We start from the raw sequence: 17,923 nt of genomic DNA, 5'->3' as shown, positions 1-17,923 counted from the left end.
TGCATATGCAAATATGAAATCATCCCTGCAATTCTTTGATCTCCCCCCCCCAGTATTCAGCCACGTGACCATCACGGTGATGTCACCAAGTGATGTTGCTGCACCACATCCAACATGGATTTTGCCGCACCACATCCAACATGGATTTTGCCGCACCACATCCAACATGGATTTTGCCCACATGAAACATGGTGGTGTGAAAATACTGGTGGCACAGCCTTGGCACATCCCATGGATGCACATCAGGCAGGTCAGCAGGGGCCCCTTGCCTCAGACCTGACTATATATGGCCATTCTGTAGAGCAGAGAGAATCTTCCCCACATACCATGCACAATATGAAGAATCATGTCTTTTTCTGAGTTTCTCTACTATCTCTCCCTTTTTTTAAATACTTATATCCAGAAGCAGGTCTGCTAAGCCAGCTGGTCCAGGGCCAACTGATAAAGAGGGAGAAAAGCTCAGTGAGACTCTCATCATGCACTGCAAAAAGCAGTGTGTATTGCTTTAACATAACTAATGATAAATTGGGTGCGACAGACCTACACTGCCTTCACAATGACTGGATATTCACTACAAACTTTATACGATGGGTCATGACCGACAGAACTCTTTAGACATGCCAGAACTGGCTAATAGCACAGTTTTAAGCTAATTTGTGTTGGGAATTTAAACAAAAGCAAGGACTTCATTTTAAGGTTTCTGAGCGAGCTACAACATCCAGCACTCAAGTGACAAAACTGCAGTACCTTAAATGACCACTTGAGGCTGTCTCTAAAAGACCAAAGTTCCTCATAGGGAAAAAAAACAACTTAACAAATGCCCATCATGAAACTCAACACATTAGCAGCTTTCTTATTTAAACAAACAAAAGCTATATAGACATTTAACTTCAACTCACCATTTGAATTGTATGAAGAAGTTAATTAAGTTAGTTTATCTGTAGAGTCGGTGCCTTTTGGGGCTTTTTTATCTGATATAAGATAACATGAAGATTCCTTTATTGGCGCCATACTTGGGCATCATACAGTGAAATCGGAGCAGCGCTATGGTTTCAGCAGACTAGCATACATGCATTTTACATGCTTTACTCATGCATACAGTACAGCAAAATAATATATATAAATTTCTTTATTTTTTATGTGTTTGTAGTGCTATAGTCTGACAAAAAAAACAACAACACTGTGCAGTTGATTGTATAAAATGTCCACAGAAAAAGGGAGACCCCCCCCCCCCCCCTCAATTTCTATTTCTCGCTAGCCAAACTTACTAGCAGCTGATAGCTTAGCACTAAACACATTGAAATATGGTGATTTCTGGCACCAAAACACAAAGGCAATAATTCTAAGCAAAAGGCTTTAAAACTGAATTTCAAAAACTATTGGGGTGATGTAACAGACGGTCCATCTTTTTATACAGTTTGTTTTTCTGTAACTTCTAAACTCCAAATAAAACCAAACAGGTTGGACTAATATTTATATTTATAATTTATATGCTGGCCTTTCAGCTAAAGTACACAACCATATTATTTATAAAATTTATGAATCAAGTTAGATTAAGTGCATTCAATCTGTTTGGAGGTCCAGGCTTTCATTCCAATCAGCTTGTTGGTCAAAGCAATATTAAAGAGGTTTCTATTTTTTTTCTTTTAGCTATAAAGTCATTTTCATTATGGCTTTCAGTCAAAAACTGCTGTGCTGTGTTTTCAAAAGCAACTGTAATCTGGCATCTCTCCAGTGGCAACGGATGCCCTCTTGGCAAAGAGCACTGCAACGCAGCATGGCCACACGAACCTTGACTTGGCAATTTGGGTCTTAGAGAAAAAGCGTGCTCCATTAATCTTTGAGGATAAAGCGTAAAGCTGAAAGTAGGAGGACACAGCACAAGTGCCATGCATACATTTTAAGTGCTATTGGTCAAAACAAGACTTTGTGTTATTATCACACTCATATAGCTTATTTTATGCCTTCCAGTGATGAAAATCTTTCTACATTACACCAAACAAATTTCTTGTTTAACACAAGCACCAGCCTGAAAAAGGTCAAAAAATGTAAAATTGGTAAAATGAGGACTAGAAAACCACGAAATCTGGCAAAAACTAAAACAAATCATTTTAGTCCCTCCTCCTCCTTTCTGTGCTCTAAAATGACATATCAGATATCAATATCAGACAGGACTCGGTGGTTAGAGTGGATACTGTCACGATCACTTTATTGTAAGGTTGTCAGAAGACTGATATGAATGCAAAATATGCATGGATACGCTTGACACCAACTTTTAATGGAGAGCAGACATTCTACTCCCAATAATCTGCCTAAAAAGGAACAAAAACCACAAAAGCAAAGCTCTCAAAGGAATTAAAAGTCACCACAAAATCAGAGTAAAGAAGCTTAGTCACATTTTTTTTTTCATAAGATAACACAAAGGGGGGGGGGGGGGGCGCGCTTGCACACTGTGACCAAGTGCTGGACAAAGCAGCAAAGGCCTCAGAGGGAGAAGAATCTCCACCCCGTTTTCACTTGGGGGCTGCTGTGATTATTCAGTGGGTCCGACTTTGAAACCCTACAGACAAACACCTCCTTTCTGTGGATCTGACTGACTGGGAGACCCAAAAAGAGCGAGGGGACAAGCTAAGCTTTGTGAGAGCGGTGAGCAGGTTCTGTCTGGAATTGGACAGCTGCTCTTCTACCAGTTACACCCTCCACCACCTCCTCCTCCTCTAGCGCCTCAGTCCCACTGCACATGCTCACAGGCCACATGCTCGTGCCGTTTTAACATGACAGCCAGGCTGCTGATCGACAGCTGATCAACAGGAAGCTGCAGCAGTAGAGCTCCAGCATTAGCCATGCTTTCGCTAATAGGCAGTTTGGCTTATCTTGTGCAGGCCCCTGCGTCTGTGTGTCGACCGCGAGCTAATCTGACAGCCCACTCTTGTACATGCTCTCCATTCCCCTATAGAGCAGCTCTCGCAAATAGAATTAGTACTGGACACTGAATGGAGAAAGAGATTAAAGAGGACCCAAAAAAATAATAATAATAATAATAAAAGAAGAGGGAGACGCACAAATTCTCCATCTCATAGGTCAAGCTCAAAGCAGTCTGGTGGGAAGACAGCACACATGCATCACACTTCCTTTTACACTGCACAGGGGTGCTTTCAGGTGTGGCTTCACATGCACACAGATGGATCTGCTCTGGGAGCTGAGGCGGGGGCGATCCTGGGAGTGGAGCGTGCTAGGAGATTGAATGCAGGTCAGTGGAGCACTGTGGGCTGTCAGAATGAAATACTCAGCTTAGTGCATGAGGAAAGTGATTTTTTTTTGGTAGTCTGCATAATGCTAATGGATCTGATTAACCAGCTGCAACTACAACAGCACATGAAGGGTGCTGTGCTGCAGCACGGGCCACTAAAAAACACATCTGTGTCTTCTGAGTCTCGCTGTCCCTCCTTGGAGATGTCTGTCAACAGCAGCAATGTTAATTTTCAGCAGGGAAATGTGACACCAGAGCAGATGGTCCACAGAGAGGGATTCCCATCCACTGAACTGGAAGAAAGTCCGGATTTGAACGGGATATGTTATTTGGTTTTGTTAATTAGAAGAAGGGAAAAAAATGATGGTGCTGCAGACTAGAGTGAGGCCATGAGGATTGTGACACTCCACGCTTGCCTCTCCCCCCACCTACATTTTAGAAAGGCAGGTGATGCATCAGAGCAGATTGACTCACTCACACCCCTACTTCCCAGCTGAACAGTTAACAATAACACCAGACTCTAATCACACCAATGAACTAGAAAGACTTTCTACCATATTAACTGTCCACAATGTGGTGCAATAGCATCTAGAACCCATGCGTGCTTAATGCCACTTTCTTTGTTCCCTGGTTTGATAAGAAGGGGGGGAAGCATAGTGCCGAGCCTCCACTGTGAAAACAGGACAGGCCATGTACTGCGCCTCCAACCAACCTTGTATACTTGTCCATAGGTGCCATTTCCAACTACCTCCACCAGCTCGAATATCCCAGCTGGATCCTGGAAAGAGGGGAAAAAGGCAGAAAGGTGTTTCAATTTAAAGTAATGTCATTTAAAAAAAAAAAATCGTCCAAGCAACATTGTGCACTGTGAGCCAGCTGTTGCGTCCTGGTCTCCCCTACATGCCAAACGCATCTCGAACAAAGGAAAAGCAGACACTGGCAACACCTCGCTATGGCTCAGCGGTCATTTTCAATACTTCATCTCTAACAAGGAGAGCAGGCTCAAACTTGCTGCTACTACAAGTCACACTGAACGACGGAGGGTTGAATAAAAATCAAAGCAAACTGAAGAGGAAATATATATATATATATAAATTGAAAACATTTAAAAAAACAACGGCTCGGTTCAGCAGCACTCACCCGCAATGAAGCCAAGTCTATGTCTACTAGACTTTTAGCTGGAGAGTCGTTCGCCATCTTTCAAATAAAAGCCGAGCTTTCCTTCGCCTTCGCAAAAAGTGTCCGCTGAATCATTTGCGGGGACTTCGGGGGATAAATTACAGCAGAGGCCGCCGGGGTCTCCTCTCTCTGGGATCCGCTCCTTAGCAGTAAGCGCTGAGCTCTCGTTACTCCATGTTGAGGTGGCAGCAGCGGACTCCTGCTCGCTCTCCTCTCTCAGTTACTGCCACTGGAGTCAAACGTGACTGGTAACTCTTACTTCCGGCGAGCGCTTTCAAAAATAAAACAACTTTTAAAATCGTTTTGAGAATTCTACTTTTTTTTTCTTTTTGAAAAATATTTAAAATAAAATTTGGAATGCACATACAAATATTACATTATGCTGTAGTATATATTTCTGAATAAAATAAATTCAGAAGAAAAAAAAACGCTCTTTGATTGAAAGAAAATAACGTGCATGATCAGAAAGTGTAAATAAACAACCAAATAATCCTTAACCCTTACTTAGCTTACTTTGTAGGTGCCACTGAGAGCATCTGTGTAAGCTAAAAACCAAAACTATAATAATTCAAAACACAGTGGCTTAGATAAAGACAGGAAACCACACATTACAGTGAGAAAGGAAGAAAATTGATATTTTTCTTCTTTCACATGACCTTATGGCTTATGCATTCTCATAAGACCTTAACCACTGGAGGAGGAAATATTGAGGATTTTAGTGTAGGTGGACGCAGTGATACCACAGTGTAAACACACTGTGTAAAAACATGAGTGCACAGTATCAAAGGAAAAAGTGCTGAGTGAGCAGAGCCTCGTCATCGCGTAATTATGGTTTCATGGTTTCATTTTTTCAACTGAGAGAATTAATAGCATGATCTACGATAATGATTCATAACTCATTTGTTTTTAATTTGAGACATCTGTATTTTTCGTTTATTTAGTATTTTATTTTTTATTGTTATATTTTGTTTGTATATTTTTGTTCATTAAAAACTTTCATTTTATTTTAGAGTTAGAAAAAAAGGGTATTAACCCCTTCTTTTATGGCCCTTTTAACTTGCTAAGCCTTTTTACTTTATCGAGTACTGTGCAAAAGTCTTGACTCATCACTTATTTTAAGAACATTGTGCTTCCAAAGAGATCTTATAATTTTTTAAAGTGGTGTTAAGCAACAGTTCTCTGGGTTTCCGAAAGGTCTTCAATGTGTTTCTTTGGACATTGGCTGCTTTTCTCACTCACTCACTTTCAACCCAGTCCTTGTACTGAAACATTTTCAGAGGAAGAATATGTTTGTTGTTATGTTATCAACTTAACACTGACCTAACTCCGGAAATGAACCAGCGTTGTGTCTACACACAACAGACAAATGGCAAAGCACGCATTTTAAATTGTATCTTCAGGCACTTTGTTGCTAGCAGCCTGTCACAAAAACACATCATTTATTTACATTTTTTTTTGTTGAATCATGAAAAAATACCAATGATAGATAGCAGAGTATGAGCTCTCACCAAAAAGTTGGCATATCTCTGCATAGTGTGAAGTGTGTTATTAAAACTTGGAGGAAACTGGACAAAGTGGATGGCGGCAGAGAACATAGCAGGGTTAAAATATATATATTTATATATCTGCAGAAGATGATCAGTATCTGAAAGTTGTTTCATTAAGAAATGGGGGAGAAAATTCAACAAAGACCTGACACTGGATGCATCTGGCCCTCCTTGATCCATCTATTGCAGGGATTTCAAACATAAGGCCCAGGGGCCAGAATCAGCCAGGCAAAGACCCCAATTTGGCCCACTGGATATCTTTTGAAAAGGGTGGGCATTTAGGACTTTTGCTGCTTTTCCTACATGTAAAACCTCCCTCATTGCCATTCACAATCTACTAACTTCGTTAAGTGACAAATTTCTATAATTTTACACATTTCTTGTCTCAATTTACTCAAAGAGTCATACTGTAAAAATCTGAGAAATAGTGTTAAAGTTGCTCTTCTTTGTCTTATAATAAGGTATTTAATTGATTAAACGCATAGTTAAACGTTTGCACTTGCAGAAATTGGAGTTTTAACAGTTTTACCAGTATGCTTGCGCATGTTTCAATAGATAACTGCATCAAGTTTTTAATTTTTCTAGCAAAACATGAGGAAATGAGAGCTGGCTCAAGACTTTCACACAGCTGTGTAATGTTTGCTAAGGCAATGCTCATTATAAAACCTCTTAAACTGGTTCCTGGAAGTAAACACGTGATGAATGATCACATATCGACCTGCTTTCCAAGGGTGTAATGCTACACTTTAACTTGAAAGTCAGTCACCCACACTTCCGCTGCTCGCCTGCTCTCCCAGCTTTGCCGGAGAGCCGCACAGACACAGGAAGCCGGTCGGCTGCACATAGACAAACAGGGCTGGGCTCTCGGTGCATCAAGCGTGACCACCGAGGTGATATTAAATGAACTCCCCCCCCCCGCTAACCGCCATCAGCCTGCAGGCCCGGTGTTTATGCAGCTCTGCCGCATGAGCAGAAGGACAGGTGGTATAAACAGAGACAGGCAGGGGAGTAGAGCCCCCACCACAGCATCCATATGGACATGCGCGCCTGAGACTTCAGTGTCAATATTGGTAATCATGGGTGTGGCAAGTGAGCAATCTCGGGAGTGATGCTACTGCTGTGTGCGTGTGCAGCACCTAAGTGTACTCCAGGGAGCAGCCTGTAATAAAACAGCTTAATTTCACCATGACTGGAGCCTGCATGCACAACACTGGCTTCTAAGGTGAAATAATGATATACTGTACAGCCAAATAATGAAGATCAACCAACAGGCTACTCATTGGTCAAAGGAGTGTAAGCAAACCTGCAGTCACTTCACTGATTTAGGTTAACCTCTGCTGTCCATATGAACGAATGTGATTCATATGGTCCACACTTAAACTGCAGCAGTGCTAAATAAACAGATCATATTAAAAAAAAACCCACATACACACAGCGACACTCCTGAGGACTTTTACAACCCTGGATCTCTGTGTGAACACCAGCAGCTGCTGTTACTTGTCACAGCTGCACAATGGAGCGTTCATCTGTTGCTCAAACAAACTTTATCTCCATGGTGGAACGACAGGACCAACCAGTCGGACAGCACGAGGGAGAGATAACCTGGCAGACAAACGTATAACAAACACGCGAGCCACAAAGCTTTGAGGCACTCGGGGTTAATACACTTAACTGAAGCTTATGCTCTGTGTAAATCAACTTAAATCCACCTTGCACAGTGTGAGCTTGGATATTTGACACTGACGATGCAAACTCCTGTCCTTGCCCTGAGCCTCTTTGATGCTTGCATACAGCTATGAAGTATTTGTTTTGCCCTTAAAGCCCTCTGCTTAAATGTCAATTCAACAGACTGGTGTGCTGACATTTAAGTTCAAAGGGTTCAAGGAGGTTTGTGGCTTCTTTCACCAAGCACTCACTTTTAAATACACTGCTGCCCCCCCTGTGGATGTTTGACATTATTGCAGCAACATCAGCTTCAGAGCAGGAGAGAAGATTCAGGGAAGGAGGAGATGAACAGGGTTGATGAGATGGAGGGAGTGGATCAGCTTGTGGTGACCCCCCCCCCCAAAATAATCAGCTATTATAATAGTAAAATGCACACCTGAGCAATATTTAAGAAAACAAACATAGAAACACACAACTGACCAGCAAGTTTATTACAAGCCATGTCGTCTTTGTAACACAACCACCTGTCCAAAAGGTCACCCAGAGGTTGCAGAGACGCAGCAGTGTTTGTTTGTTTTTTACAACTGGGACACCTCTTGTGCCACTACTCGGCGGGTTAATAATATTATAAATAGCAACACATAATAGAAATGTTGAATTCCAAAGACAAGGACATTTACATAGTACATTTCAAATTGAAAAAAATAGCCTTTTTAAAAATCCAGTGCCAGTTTCCTTCAACGACCCGAAAGCATTAACAGCTAAATATACATCAGGTGTAATGTAAAGGCTGAAAAACTGGAGTAGTTGGCACAACACAGTCCAGGGCTTCATTTTGATTCCACATTATGATATGTGAGAAACCAAGCGTTTAAACAAAAAAGCTTTCAAAATGTAAAAAAGGAAATTCTGAAATCCACGAGAACACGACTGTCTCATCATTTGATTTATATTCACATCTTTGTGCTCCCGGACACACGCGGTCTACTGCGCCTGTATCTGGCATTACAGGAAGAGGTACTGAAAAGGATGCTGTCTGAAGCATATGGCAACATCCATTAATGAAACAGGCGATCCATACATAACAGCTACGTTACAGGGTTTACCGTCCTGCATCCCTGGCATTACATATAAAAAAAATTACAGAGAACAAATTAATCATAAATATTACAAACGTGTTCTCCACTTGATGTGTACCATACATTTGACCTTGATGCTGACGCCCCCCCTCAGCATCACCAACAAAAACCTAATAGAATCTGTGGTTATTCACTGCTCAGTGTCATTATGGCGACTTCTCACACCCCATCCTGCACCTATGTTTGCTCATCGGTTACATTTTCTATCTGCACAAACACGCTGTTAAACGTCTTAATATTAGGCAGCAGTTTGCATTCATGAGAAAGAATTGACTGTTAATTACAGTCCAACTCACTCGCAGCAAATCAAAGCTGGTTTATATATTTAAAAAACAAACATGTCTTTTAGTCGGTGTTAATTGCCTTAGTTCAGTAGAAAGTCTGGGCTTGGGTAGCCGAACAGATGGAAATCGCCCTGATAGCGTGCGTAGAGGCGCTTGACGTCTCGCTTGCTGATGCCTGAGAAGTAGTGCTCCACCTTGGTCCTGTTATAGCGTGTGATGCCTGGAGGAATGGCAGGGTAGGTCACCAGTGTGTCGATGCCTGCCGCTTTGAGGATGTACGGGGCATCCTGTTCCAGCGTCTCGTGGTGGCCGACCACGCTGTAGTTTATTTTGCATGGCGCACACAGCTCTGCGTACGTCACCCAGTGGATGATGTGCTCGCCAAACTGCCGGTCCATACGCCGGTGGCCTTCCATATCGCCGAGGTAGCGAACAAAGTCTTCGAAGTGGAGACCGGAGGCGACGAGGTCATTGTTGCGGTGAATCTTGCGATATTTCCATATAATGGCCGGAGCTATGTCGTGCTTGTACCACGGCTCGAAGCGGGGGTTCTTCACAAACTTGTCCTTGAATGCAGAGATCAGGCGCTCGAAGGGATCCCTCACAATGAAGAACTTGAAATAGGTGTCTAATCTGTTGAGGTACGAGGCAGATAAACGTTAGCGTAAGCCGCAAACACTATGTGCCAGCATCTTTCAGAAGAAGCAGCGCTGCTTCATTTTTGCTTTTTGATTTAAGGAAGTACATTTGACTACTTCAACCAGATAAGTCCACATTTATCAATGTAACTACGAGCACACCTGTGATTTATTTCCTGCTGAGTGAGGGACGACAAGCGAGGGAGGCCATTTTTCTCATGGTCATGAACAAGGTTTTCTGGGATCTCCTCCACAGTCTGGAAAGCCCCTGCAAACAACAACAACAACAACAACAACAACAACAACAACAACAACAATAATAATAATAATAATAATAATAATAATAATAATAATAATTCCTCATCTAAATTAACTACTTCAACAAATAGGCATGAAATTAAAAAGAACAGCACTGCTTTTACCTCCGTCCTGTCCATACTTACCATTGAGTACAATGAGGACCTTCTTCCACTGTGTATTACCCACTTTAGGCGTCTGGCAGAACAGGATCTTGTGTTTGTCACAGACAAAGATCCGGTCGAGGACAAATTTGCTGATGGAGACGTGTGTCAGATTTCTCAGGCTGCTGTTCTTACACACTGTCGAGAGCAGCTCGATTCGCTTCTGGGCGACTGACTGCCAATCTGCCACTGTGGGTACTGCTGTAGGCTGAGAAACATACACAACTTAGAGTTATGTAGAGGAGAGAAAAGGCCAATGGCATGGATTAGTTATAATTAGCAATCAGTAAATAGTCACCTGATCTGATGACTTTGGAGATTGCTTTTCAGGGCTGGACATCCCAATGGGTTTCACCACCTCCTTAGTGCCTGGTACTGTCCCGCTCTGACTTCCAGCTCTCTCTCCGTAATCTAAAAAACAAACAAACACATAAATCAAATGGGACTGATCACAATCCCCCCTCCTGGGATTTCCCGCCTGTAGCTATCACCGTAACAGGTCCAGTGGCTTACCATCAACAGCTCTGAAGCTGATGAACTTGCTGAGAAACATCAGGATTAGCAGCACCCAGCCGCAAGCCCCGATGAGCAGCCAGTAGTGCCGCATCGCTTCGCACATCAGCCGACGGCCATGGAAACAGCGAGCGACGCTCCCACCTGAGCACGCACGCACGCACACACGCACACACACACACACACACACGCACACACACACGTAATGGAGATAGGACTTGACTGGCGCTAAAACTAACCTGTTAAATCGTATGTCTTAACGGTGAGCTATCCTACATAACGATTCAAGACAAGTGATAACTACACAGCTCAGGGCTAGCGACCGTGTACGGAGAAAAACTAACGGCAATGCTCTCAGCCTCTGTGTCAGCTCATCTAAATAGTGGTGCTTTCAGGCAGCTAGCTAACTGGTCAGCTAGCTAACCAGCTAGCCACATCTGTCCCTCCCAGACATGAAGCAGACAACTTAAATCGTGCTCGTTTGTTTTCTCGGCTAGACCAGTTTAAATCTCACCGCACAGACACACACACGGCCCAAAATCGAAATCAGCCTCGTGGCTTTACCTTTTTGATAAGTTGTAGTTCTACTTCGCAGCTGCACAAACTCCAGAGAACCCGTTAGACGATCCCATAGAAACGTCTCCGCTGATGCGTCCAGTCCTCTCCACGTCCAACTGCTGACAAAATAATGGAGCTCCCCTTAGCGGCAGCATGGCAGCGCTGCCATGATGATCTGACGTGAGCACACCCGAAACACCACATTTTAATTTATATAATGACGCGAGAGCATAAACAAACTCTTATTAATATATATATATATATATTTTTTTTTTAGGTTAATTACATTATTTTTCCCCAGGTTGTCCATGCTCCATAGTTTCAGAACCACCTGTTATATCAAATATAGAGGAACAGGTCCTTGGAGGTAGCAGAGATGAAGAGGCTACAGTTTACATTGGTAATGACCAGAATCAGTATTTTTAGTATTTATTTTAGTATTTATTTATTTATTGTCATTGTCAAGAACAATGAAATTGCGTTTGGGGCTTCCATACAACCCCAAAAAAAGAAGAAAATAATAAATACCTCTTAAAACCCAAGTGTACATATTTAACCCAGTGTGACTCCAATGCAATAAGACAATCCTTAGCAATAATGTTCGTAGAAATTCAGACAAAGACCTGAGAAACATGACAAAATACAACAATGCACCCATTCAATATTATTGTACTGTGAGATATGATATCAGATATGATAGTTATCTATTTAAGAAAGAGGGGGGGGGGGGGCAGGAGGGGGAAGAGAATAAAGATATGATGCACCAATGCAGACCAGTTCATTGCTATTAAGAAGTTGGATATGGTTATTGTCCGTGAGAGGGGGGCAGAGAGTTCAGGAGCCTCACAGCCTGTGGATACAGGCTGTTGGCCAGTCTGGATGTTCTGGCCTGTATAGACCTGTACCTTCTCCCTGAGGGCAGCAGATGGAAAAGGTGGCGCGCAGGGTGATGTTGGTCCCGCAGGATACTGTGCACCCTCCTCAGACAGCGAGTGGGGAAGATATTACTGATCTCTGGCAGACTTGTTCCAATAATTCTGCCACAAACGCTTCGAAATCAGTGAGCCCCGACGGTCATTCTTAGGCGGCATGACCGTGTCCGCATATGTGCCGTCGGGTGAGAAAGGCCGCGGATTCTCACCGATTCGGATGCGTCGGGTCCGCGTTTTGTGCACTCATTTACTGTTTTAGCTGTTTGGTGGTTGTAGAAATTCTGGCGTTTTGGGCAAAATAAATTTATATTTAAAAATCGATTCAGGATTTTAATGAATCGTTATTACGTTATCCAAGCCAGAATCAGTTTTAATCGATAATCAAAACCCACCCCTAGTGATTACATCAAAGCTCAGACTGAGCAGTTTGGAGACAAAGAGAGACAAGACTGAGATTGTTCCATATATCCACGATCCCTTCTGTGCGCCTGTCCAAACAAAGGATGTTGAATGTGGAGCTGCCACGCAGGTGGAAAAGAGAAAGTGCACAGAGGTTCAGGGATGTAATGAAGGACATGAAGATAAGGTGAGATGGAGGCAGATAATCTGCTGTTGTGAAGTCCAAAGGGAGCTGTCAAAAGAACCGTCCTCAAGAGACGACTTGGTTTACTTTGTTGATATCTCTACATTCGAATTAAATCAAATATATTCCACTCCATCAAGCAGGTGGACTCCATTGTTCAGAGAAATTGAACACCTAATTCATTTTCCATTAAATATCATAACAATATTCTTAACACCACCCAGCACGCTCCAATAAATCCAGCCGTTTTTTCCCCCTATAAACTATCAGCACTGTATTGTCATAGTGGTAGCGTTCAATGACCAATCAGGAGCTTTACTATCTAAAAAACCAAATAATAGTAAAGTAATTTTGCTTTACTTGAAAACAGAGGGCATCAAACCCCAAAGACAGTTCTTACTTATACTTAATCTCCTAAGACCCAAACTATTTCATGGCATGCATTTTTAATTTCTCTTTGATTTGGGGGCATATTGGGACACTGATGAGTGTAAAAAACAAAGAATTGACAGATTTTTTTTTTTACCGATTTTTGTTTGTGACAAAAATGAGATGCACATATGTATAATGTCCTCGCAAGTGGATATCGAGCCCTCGTAGAGCAAAATTTAGTATTCTGGTCTAGACAACCCAAAATGTGACGTCCACCTATGTGGACACCAGGTCCTAGGAGGTTAAAAACATCTAATTATAAATAGTTATATTAACAAGGTAAAGATTCATTTAATTTTTGCAAACTTTGACTGTTTTGCTAGCCTAAAATTATCATCGTTAATCCATAACAAATCTCAAATCAAACCTTCAGTTATGAGCAAAAAAAAAAAAAAAAAGACAAAAGAAAGAAATGCAAGAGGAAACACTAGATGTCCTTTTATTTCCATTTATTCGACTTGGAGACAACTTTTAGTTTTCATCAACATTGACTGTCTGCAGACCTGTGGGGAAAAGAGAGGACACGATTAAGAAAATGTCATCATTACTTCCACGGGTACCTGAGAGTGAGTGAGAAACATGCTTACCTTTGCATGTGGTGACAGGAACGTATGTGACCAGGGTGTACAGTTTGTTGGGGGAATCCTCGTCCTCGTTACGCTTCCTGGACAGCCGTACGCGTATCCTGTACGGGACGTTCCTGTGACACACGCACGCACACATAAGAACACCAGGAAGCTAAATGATTAGCTGGGACATTACTAACTGCTACAGTCACAGGATGTTGCCACTCTTATTTCATGCAGTTTTAATTCCTGTGTAATCTTAAGCAATGCATCGAGATATTAAATGACAGCAAACCACAACAGTGAAAAACACCTCCCCTCTCTTCTTTTGTTCATATGCTGAGAAACAGACTAGAAAACCTTCAGATATCCTACTTTCAGCACAGACAGAAATATGGTAAATTCGATTTTTCCCACATAGACGTAAGTGAATCACAAATAGCTGAAAGCAATGGAGCCATCAACAAGTTCCCCGACAATCTTGTATTTCTAAGCACAACTTTTGCTCTATGTCCAATAAATCTCAGTTGTGTGCACACAGAAGGCTGACCAACACCTCCACTAGTTCAACTAACCAGTAAAAAAAAAAAAAATGACTGAAAAATGGCAACAGCACACCTGAGCATAGAATTTTAATTGAATGTTTCTTACAGCTTTCTTTGTTTTTTTTTGTACAAACCTAACTTGTTAAAGCACACGCTGACATATAGCAGTTCCTAAAGTCACTGTGGTGACAGGAGCTTACTGACAGCCAGTACTGCACACTTTAACCCTTCATATAAATACGCAGGAAAGTAAAAAATGACTTTAAGGTAAGAATAAACACGGACACAGTGCAAACCACCCATAAAAGCAAATAGGGTGAAGCTGCTGAAATCTGAAGAGGGCACCAGCTCACCTCACACCCTTACTCCACACTGCCTTGTTGAGACGAGTGTCAATGCGGACATCAGGAGTTCCCATTTCCTTCACTGCGAACTTGCGGATCTCCTTGATGGCGCGGGGAGCACGCTTCTTGAAGCTCCTGCAAATGAAAAAGGGACAACTTTAATATGAATACAACAGAAAAGAGCCTGATTAGTATTTCTCAGCATGCCAACACTGGGTGAACAGCAGCACTGAGCGACAGATAACAGTCACTGACAAATTAAATGTATGTGACTTATTCCTATTAGACCTATTCTAGGTAAAATAATTTAAAAATGACCCAGGCTGTCCAAGTGTTAGTGTGATTATTATTATTTTTTAAATGATTTTCATCAAACAAATCAGACACTTTAATTTGGAATTTGAAGATCCGTCCGTTCCCCTGATGTTATCTTCTGTAGAGCACAAAATACTCAAATTCACCCAATCCTCATGTCCCCTTTTTCTTTGTGGCTGAAGGATCTGTCATTTCTCAGACAAGATTAACAGGTAAAGGGTATTTTGGTTTGTGGAAGTTTTTTTTTCAAAAATGAAATTCTTTCATTGATCATTTTCTCCCTTTCACTGTAGATTAGCACTCAGAAGCACTGTCTATTCACTGAACTACCTTTGTCTCTAGCTTTTATGTCATTTTGTTTTTTAATAGAGAGGCATTATTCGTTTTTATGTGCGCTGCTTTATTGTGTGCTCAGGAAAACAAGGGGACCCAATATAATTTGAATTTCTAACGTTGATCCTTCTGTCTTCTCTTATATAACACATTTCATGAATTACTAAAATGCTCAGATTTATGTAAAATAAGTTAAAGGACTGATTGCTTTTAGTGCATCCAAACAAAATGTGCTCATGTGCACAGCCGTCTCACACAACAAAGCCACACTGCAGTCGCTTTAATATATTTTAATCTAATCTTCAATCGGTATTTAAACTGTTGTTAATAACTTACTGAGCTTTCTAACATTATATCATTAACAATAAAAGTCATTTTGAGCCAGGAACAATATTCCTGTCACAAGATAGAAGCAGATCAGCTTTTTGGCAAAGTGATTTTTAGGTATCCGTTGTTGATCTGGGTAAAAACTCTCATTGAGATTAAAAGTGTCTTTTTCAACAGATGTGACCAAGAGGACTGCAGAAACTGCAACAAATACAACATAACAGATCTATAAAGTTGTTTTCAGTGGCCCAAAAGGCCTGGCTTCATAAAAGAGTAAGGTAATTTCTTTATTTATTGTATGACCCCCTTCTTTAATGCAGCTTTATACAGCCTACCACCATAAGCAAATATTTTAAACATACAAACAGATATATCGGAAATCGTTTTTTGGCATAACACCAGCAGTACTTACACTCCATGGATGCGCTTGTGGACATTGATGGTGTACTCTCTGGTCACCACCTCGTTGATGGCTGAACGCCCCTTCTTTTTCTCTCCTTTCTTTGTTGGGGCCATCTAGAAAGAAGGGGGGAAAAGACACGCATACTTAAGTTTGAGTCCGCTTTCAACACAACTTAAGCTCGACACCCGAAGAAAAGCCTGACGCTAGCATACAGCTCGCGCTAGCGTTACTTACTCAAGCCAACATGTAGCTTAAATAAGAAAATTAATGACATAAACGTTACAAGAATAACTGTAGTGCTGGTATTATGTTTGAGCTCTGAGTGACAAACACTCCAGCAGTGTGTGGAGAACATGGACAGCCATGCAGCTAGAAACCGCTCCAGTGCTTCTCCTTCGTCGCTTTAAAGTGTCTTTACAAACATTCAGCAACATCAAAATGGTCACATAACAGCAAATACAGTACTAATAAACATTATTACACGATGGATGAACGTTTCTGTGGCTTTAATAGCATAGGATGGTGCTGGATTGTAGAATTATAGTTTCTGAAAAAATTACTCACCTCGGCTCTTAGCTGAGGCGGAAGTCGGAAGGACTGAGCTAAGGTGGAGGGTTGTGGGTAAAGGAAGCCGGTCCGTTTCGAATGAGGCCCGTTAACAACAAACGTAGAGCTAATGGTTCCTAGCATGAAAAATCCGTATAACTTTAAAGAAGTAGCTTTTATGGAAATTGTTGGCTGTAACATTTGTCTTCTGTCGAGTAATGACTAACAGTTCTTATTAAAGATATCTACGATTCGCATCATATTAGCAAAAGTATTAATCATTGATATGAATAGCTCCTTACTTATCACTGGAAACTCCACTGTAAGAGTCCTGTAACTTTGTCAGCTATTATTACAATACGTTTCTATTAGAACGTTTCTACATTTCAATCGGTCGTGTTTTGAGTGCATTTCAAGAAAATTTTAATACATGTTATGTTTTTCAATACATTTGAAAGCAAACGCACAACACGGTGTTCTTATAATATTCTAACTGTTCCTTACCACATTAACTCTAATACTTTTTCTGTCATCACTTTTGCCGGTAAATTATTATTTCACTCTCAACCTATTTGCACTACTGTTCACATATGTATTAGCTACCATATAGTATTCCCGAGGTGGCTCAGGAAGTAGAGCCGGTGACCGGTCATTGCCCAATCAGAAGGTTGGTGGATTGATCCCTGGCTGCTCCAGTCTGCATGCTTAAGTGCCCTTGGGCATTGAATTACGGGTTCTTCAAAATTGAAGTGTGAATTTAACACTGAAAGCACAGGTGTAGAAAATATGTACGTGGATAACTATGACAAGTCCTTTCAGTGTTTAGTAGAAACGTGCAAGTATCAGTCGCTTTACCATTAATATTTGTTTGTAATCATACTCCCAACTGTTTCTTTCTGTATATATTCCTTGTATGTTGATAATTGTTTTAAGTGTATACCTTTTATATAATTTTTGATGTTTGTGACTGTGATATTATTCTGTTATTATATGTTACCTTATAGATGTAATCAAAATAGTTGAATTAGGATATTGTTGTAGATCATATTATACCCTTTAAAATAGAGTGTGTGATCTGTATGTAGTTTAGTTCTCATTATACTTTTGAGTTAACAGAACATATTCACATATTAGTTCATTAGATAAATGTGCATCACTCTGTATCCTTGATCTGCTGGGAATGTGTTACACTGTTTTCTTGACATGCTTAATTGTTGAATCATGAAGAGAAGGTTGTAAGCAGGAGACTCTGTGTCTAAGACAGGGGAGATAGACAGACCACATTCCACACCCCCACCTTACAGAAAGCAGAGAAACAACTGCCGAGGTCATAACTTAGGCGCTGTAACAGAGAAAAAATGTG

General features: G+C 41.2%; 3 protein-coding genes across 14 annotated transcripts in view; all 3 read right to left on the bottom strand.

The window, feature by feature from the left end:
• Positions 1-4,660, bottom strand: part of LOC113015812 (mitogen-activated protein kinase kinase kinase kinase 4-like) — a 35,050-nt gene extending 30,390 nt beyond the window's left edge. For all 9 annotated transcript variants that reach the window (XM_026158146.2, XM_080297406.1, XM_026158148.2 and 6 more), the window contains exons 1-2: positions 4,391-4,660; positions 3,963-4,028 (exon numbers count right to left, since the gene is read on the bottom strand). In XM_026158146.2, coding sequence (XP_026013931.2) covers positions 3,963-4,028; positions 4,391-4,447 — 123 coding nt within the window. In that variant the 5' untranslated portion in view covers positions 4,448-4,660. The remainder of the gene's footprint in view (positions 1-3,962; positions 4,029-4,390) is intronic.
• A 3,454-nt stretch (positions 4,661-8,114) lies between these two features.
• chst10 (carbohydrate sulfotransferase 10) lies at positions 8,115-11,374 on the bottom strand. The gene is made up of 6 exons (XM_026158768.2): positions 11,241-11,374; positions 10,677-10,820; positions 10,462-10,574; positions 10,146-10,371; positions 9,865-9,970; positions 8,115-9,697 (listed from the first exon to the last, which is right to left on the bottom strand). The coding sequence occupies exons 2-6, from the start codon at positions 10,780-10,782 to the stop codon at positions 9,145-9,147; spliced, it is 1,104 nt and encodes a 367-aa protein (XP_026014553.2). The 5' UTR covers positions 10,783-10,820; positions 11,241-11,374; the 3' UTR covers positions 8,115-9,144.
• Positions 11,375-13,594: 2,220 nt separating this feature from the next.
• On the bottom strand, positions 13,595-17,275 carry rpl31 (ribosomal protein L31). Of its 4 annotated transcripts, none has more exons than XM_080297399.1 (6): positions 17,164-17,275; positions 16,579-16,697; positions 16,024-16,127; positions 14,646-14,771; positions 13,769-13,881; positions 13,595-13,684 (listed from the first exon to the last, which is right to left on the bottom strand). In XM_080297399.1, exons 3-6 carry the CDS (start codon positions 16,125-16,127, stop codon positions 13,653-13,655), a joined length of 375 nt encoding a protein of 124 aa, XP_080153525.1. In that variant the 5' UTR covers positions 16,579-16,697; positions 17,164-17,275; the 3' UTR covers positions 13,595-13,652. The 4 variants fall into 4 exon arrangements, with proteins under 4 accessions (XP_080153525.1, XP_080153526.1, XP_080153527.1 ...); XM_080297400.1 differs by having other exon boundaries at positions 17,065-17,231; XM_080297401.1 differs by having other exon boundaries at positions 16,863-17,218.
• Between the last annotated feature and the right edge of the window lie 648 nt (positions 17,276-17,923).

Source organism: Astatotilapia calliptera, chromosome 23, assembly GCF_964374335.1.
Source record: "Astatotilapia calliptera chromosome 23, fAstCal68.1, whole genome shotgun sequence".
In the NCBI taxonomy this organism is placed as follows: domain Eukaryota; kingdom Metazoa; phylum Chordata; class Actinopteri; order Cichliformes; family Cichlidae; genus Astatotilapia; species Astatotilapia calliptera.
Note: the sequence above shows the minus strand (reverse complement) of the source record. Positions and strands in the feature narration are given on the sequence as shown.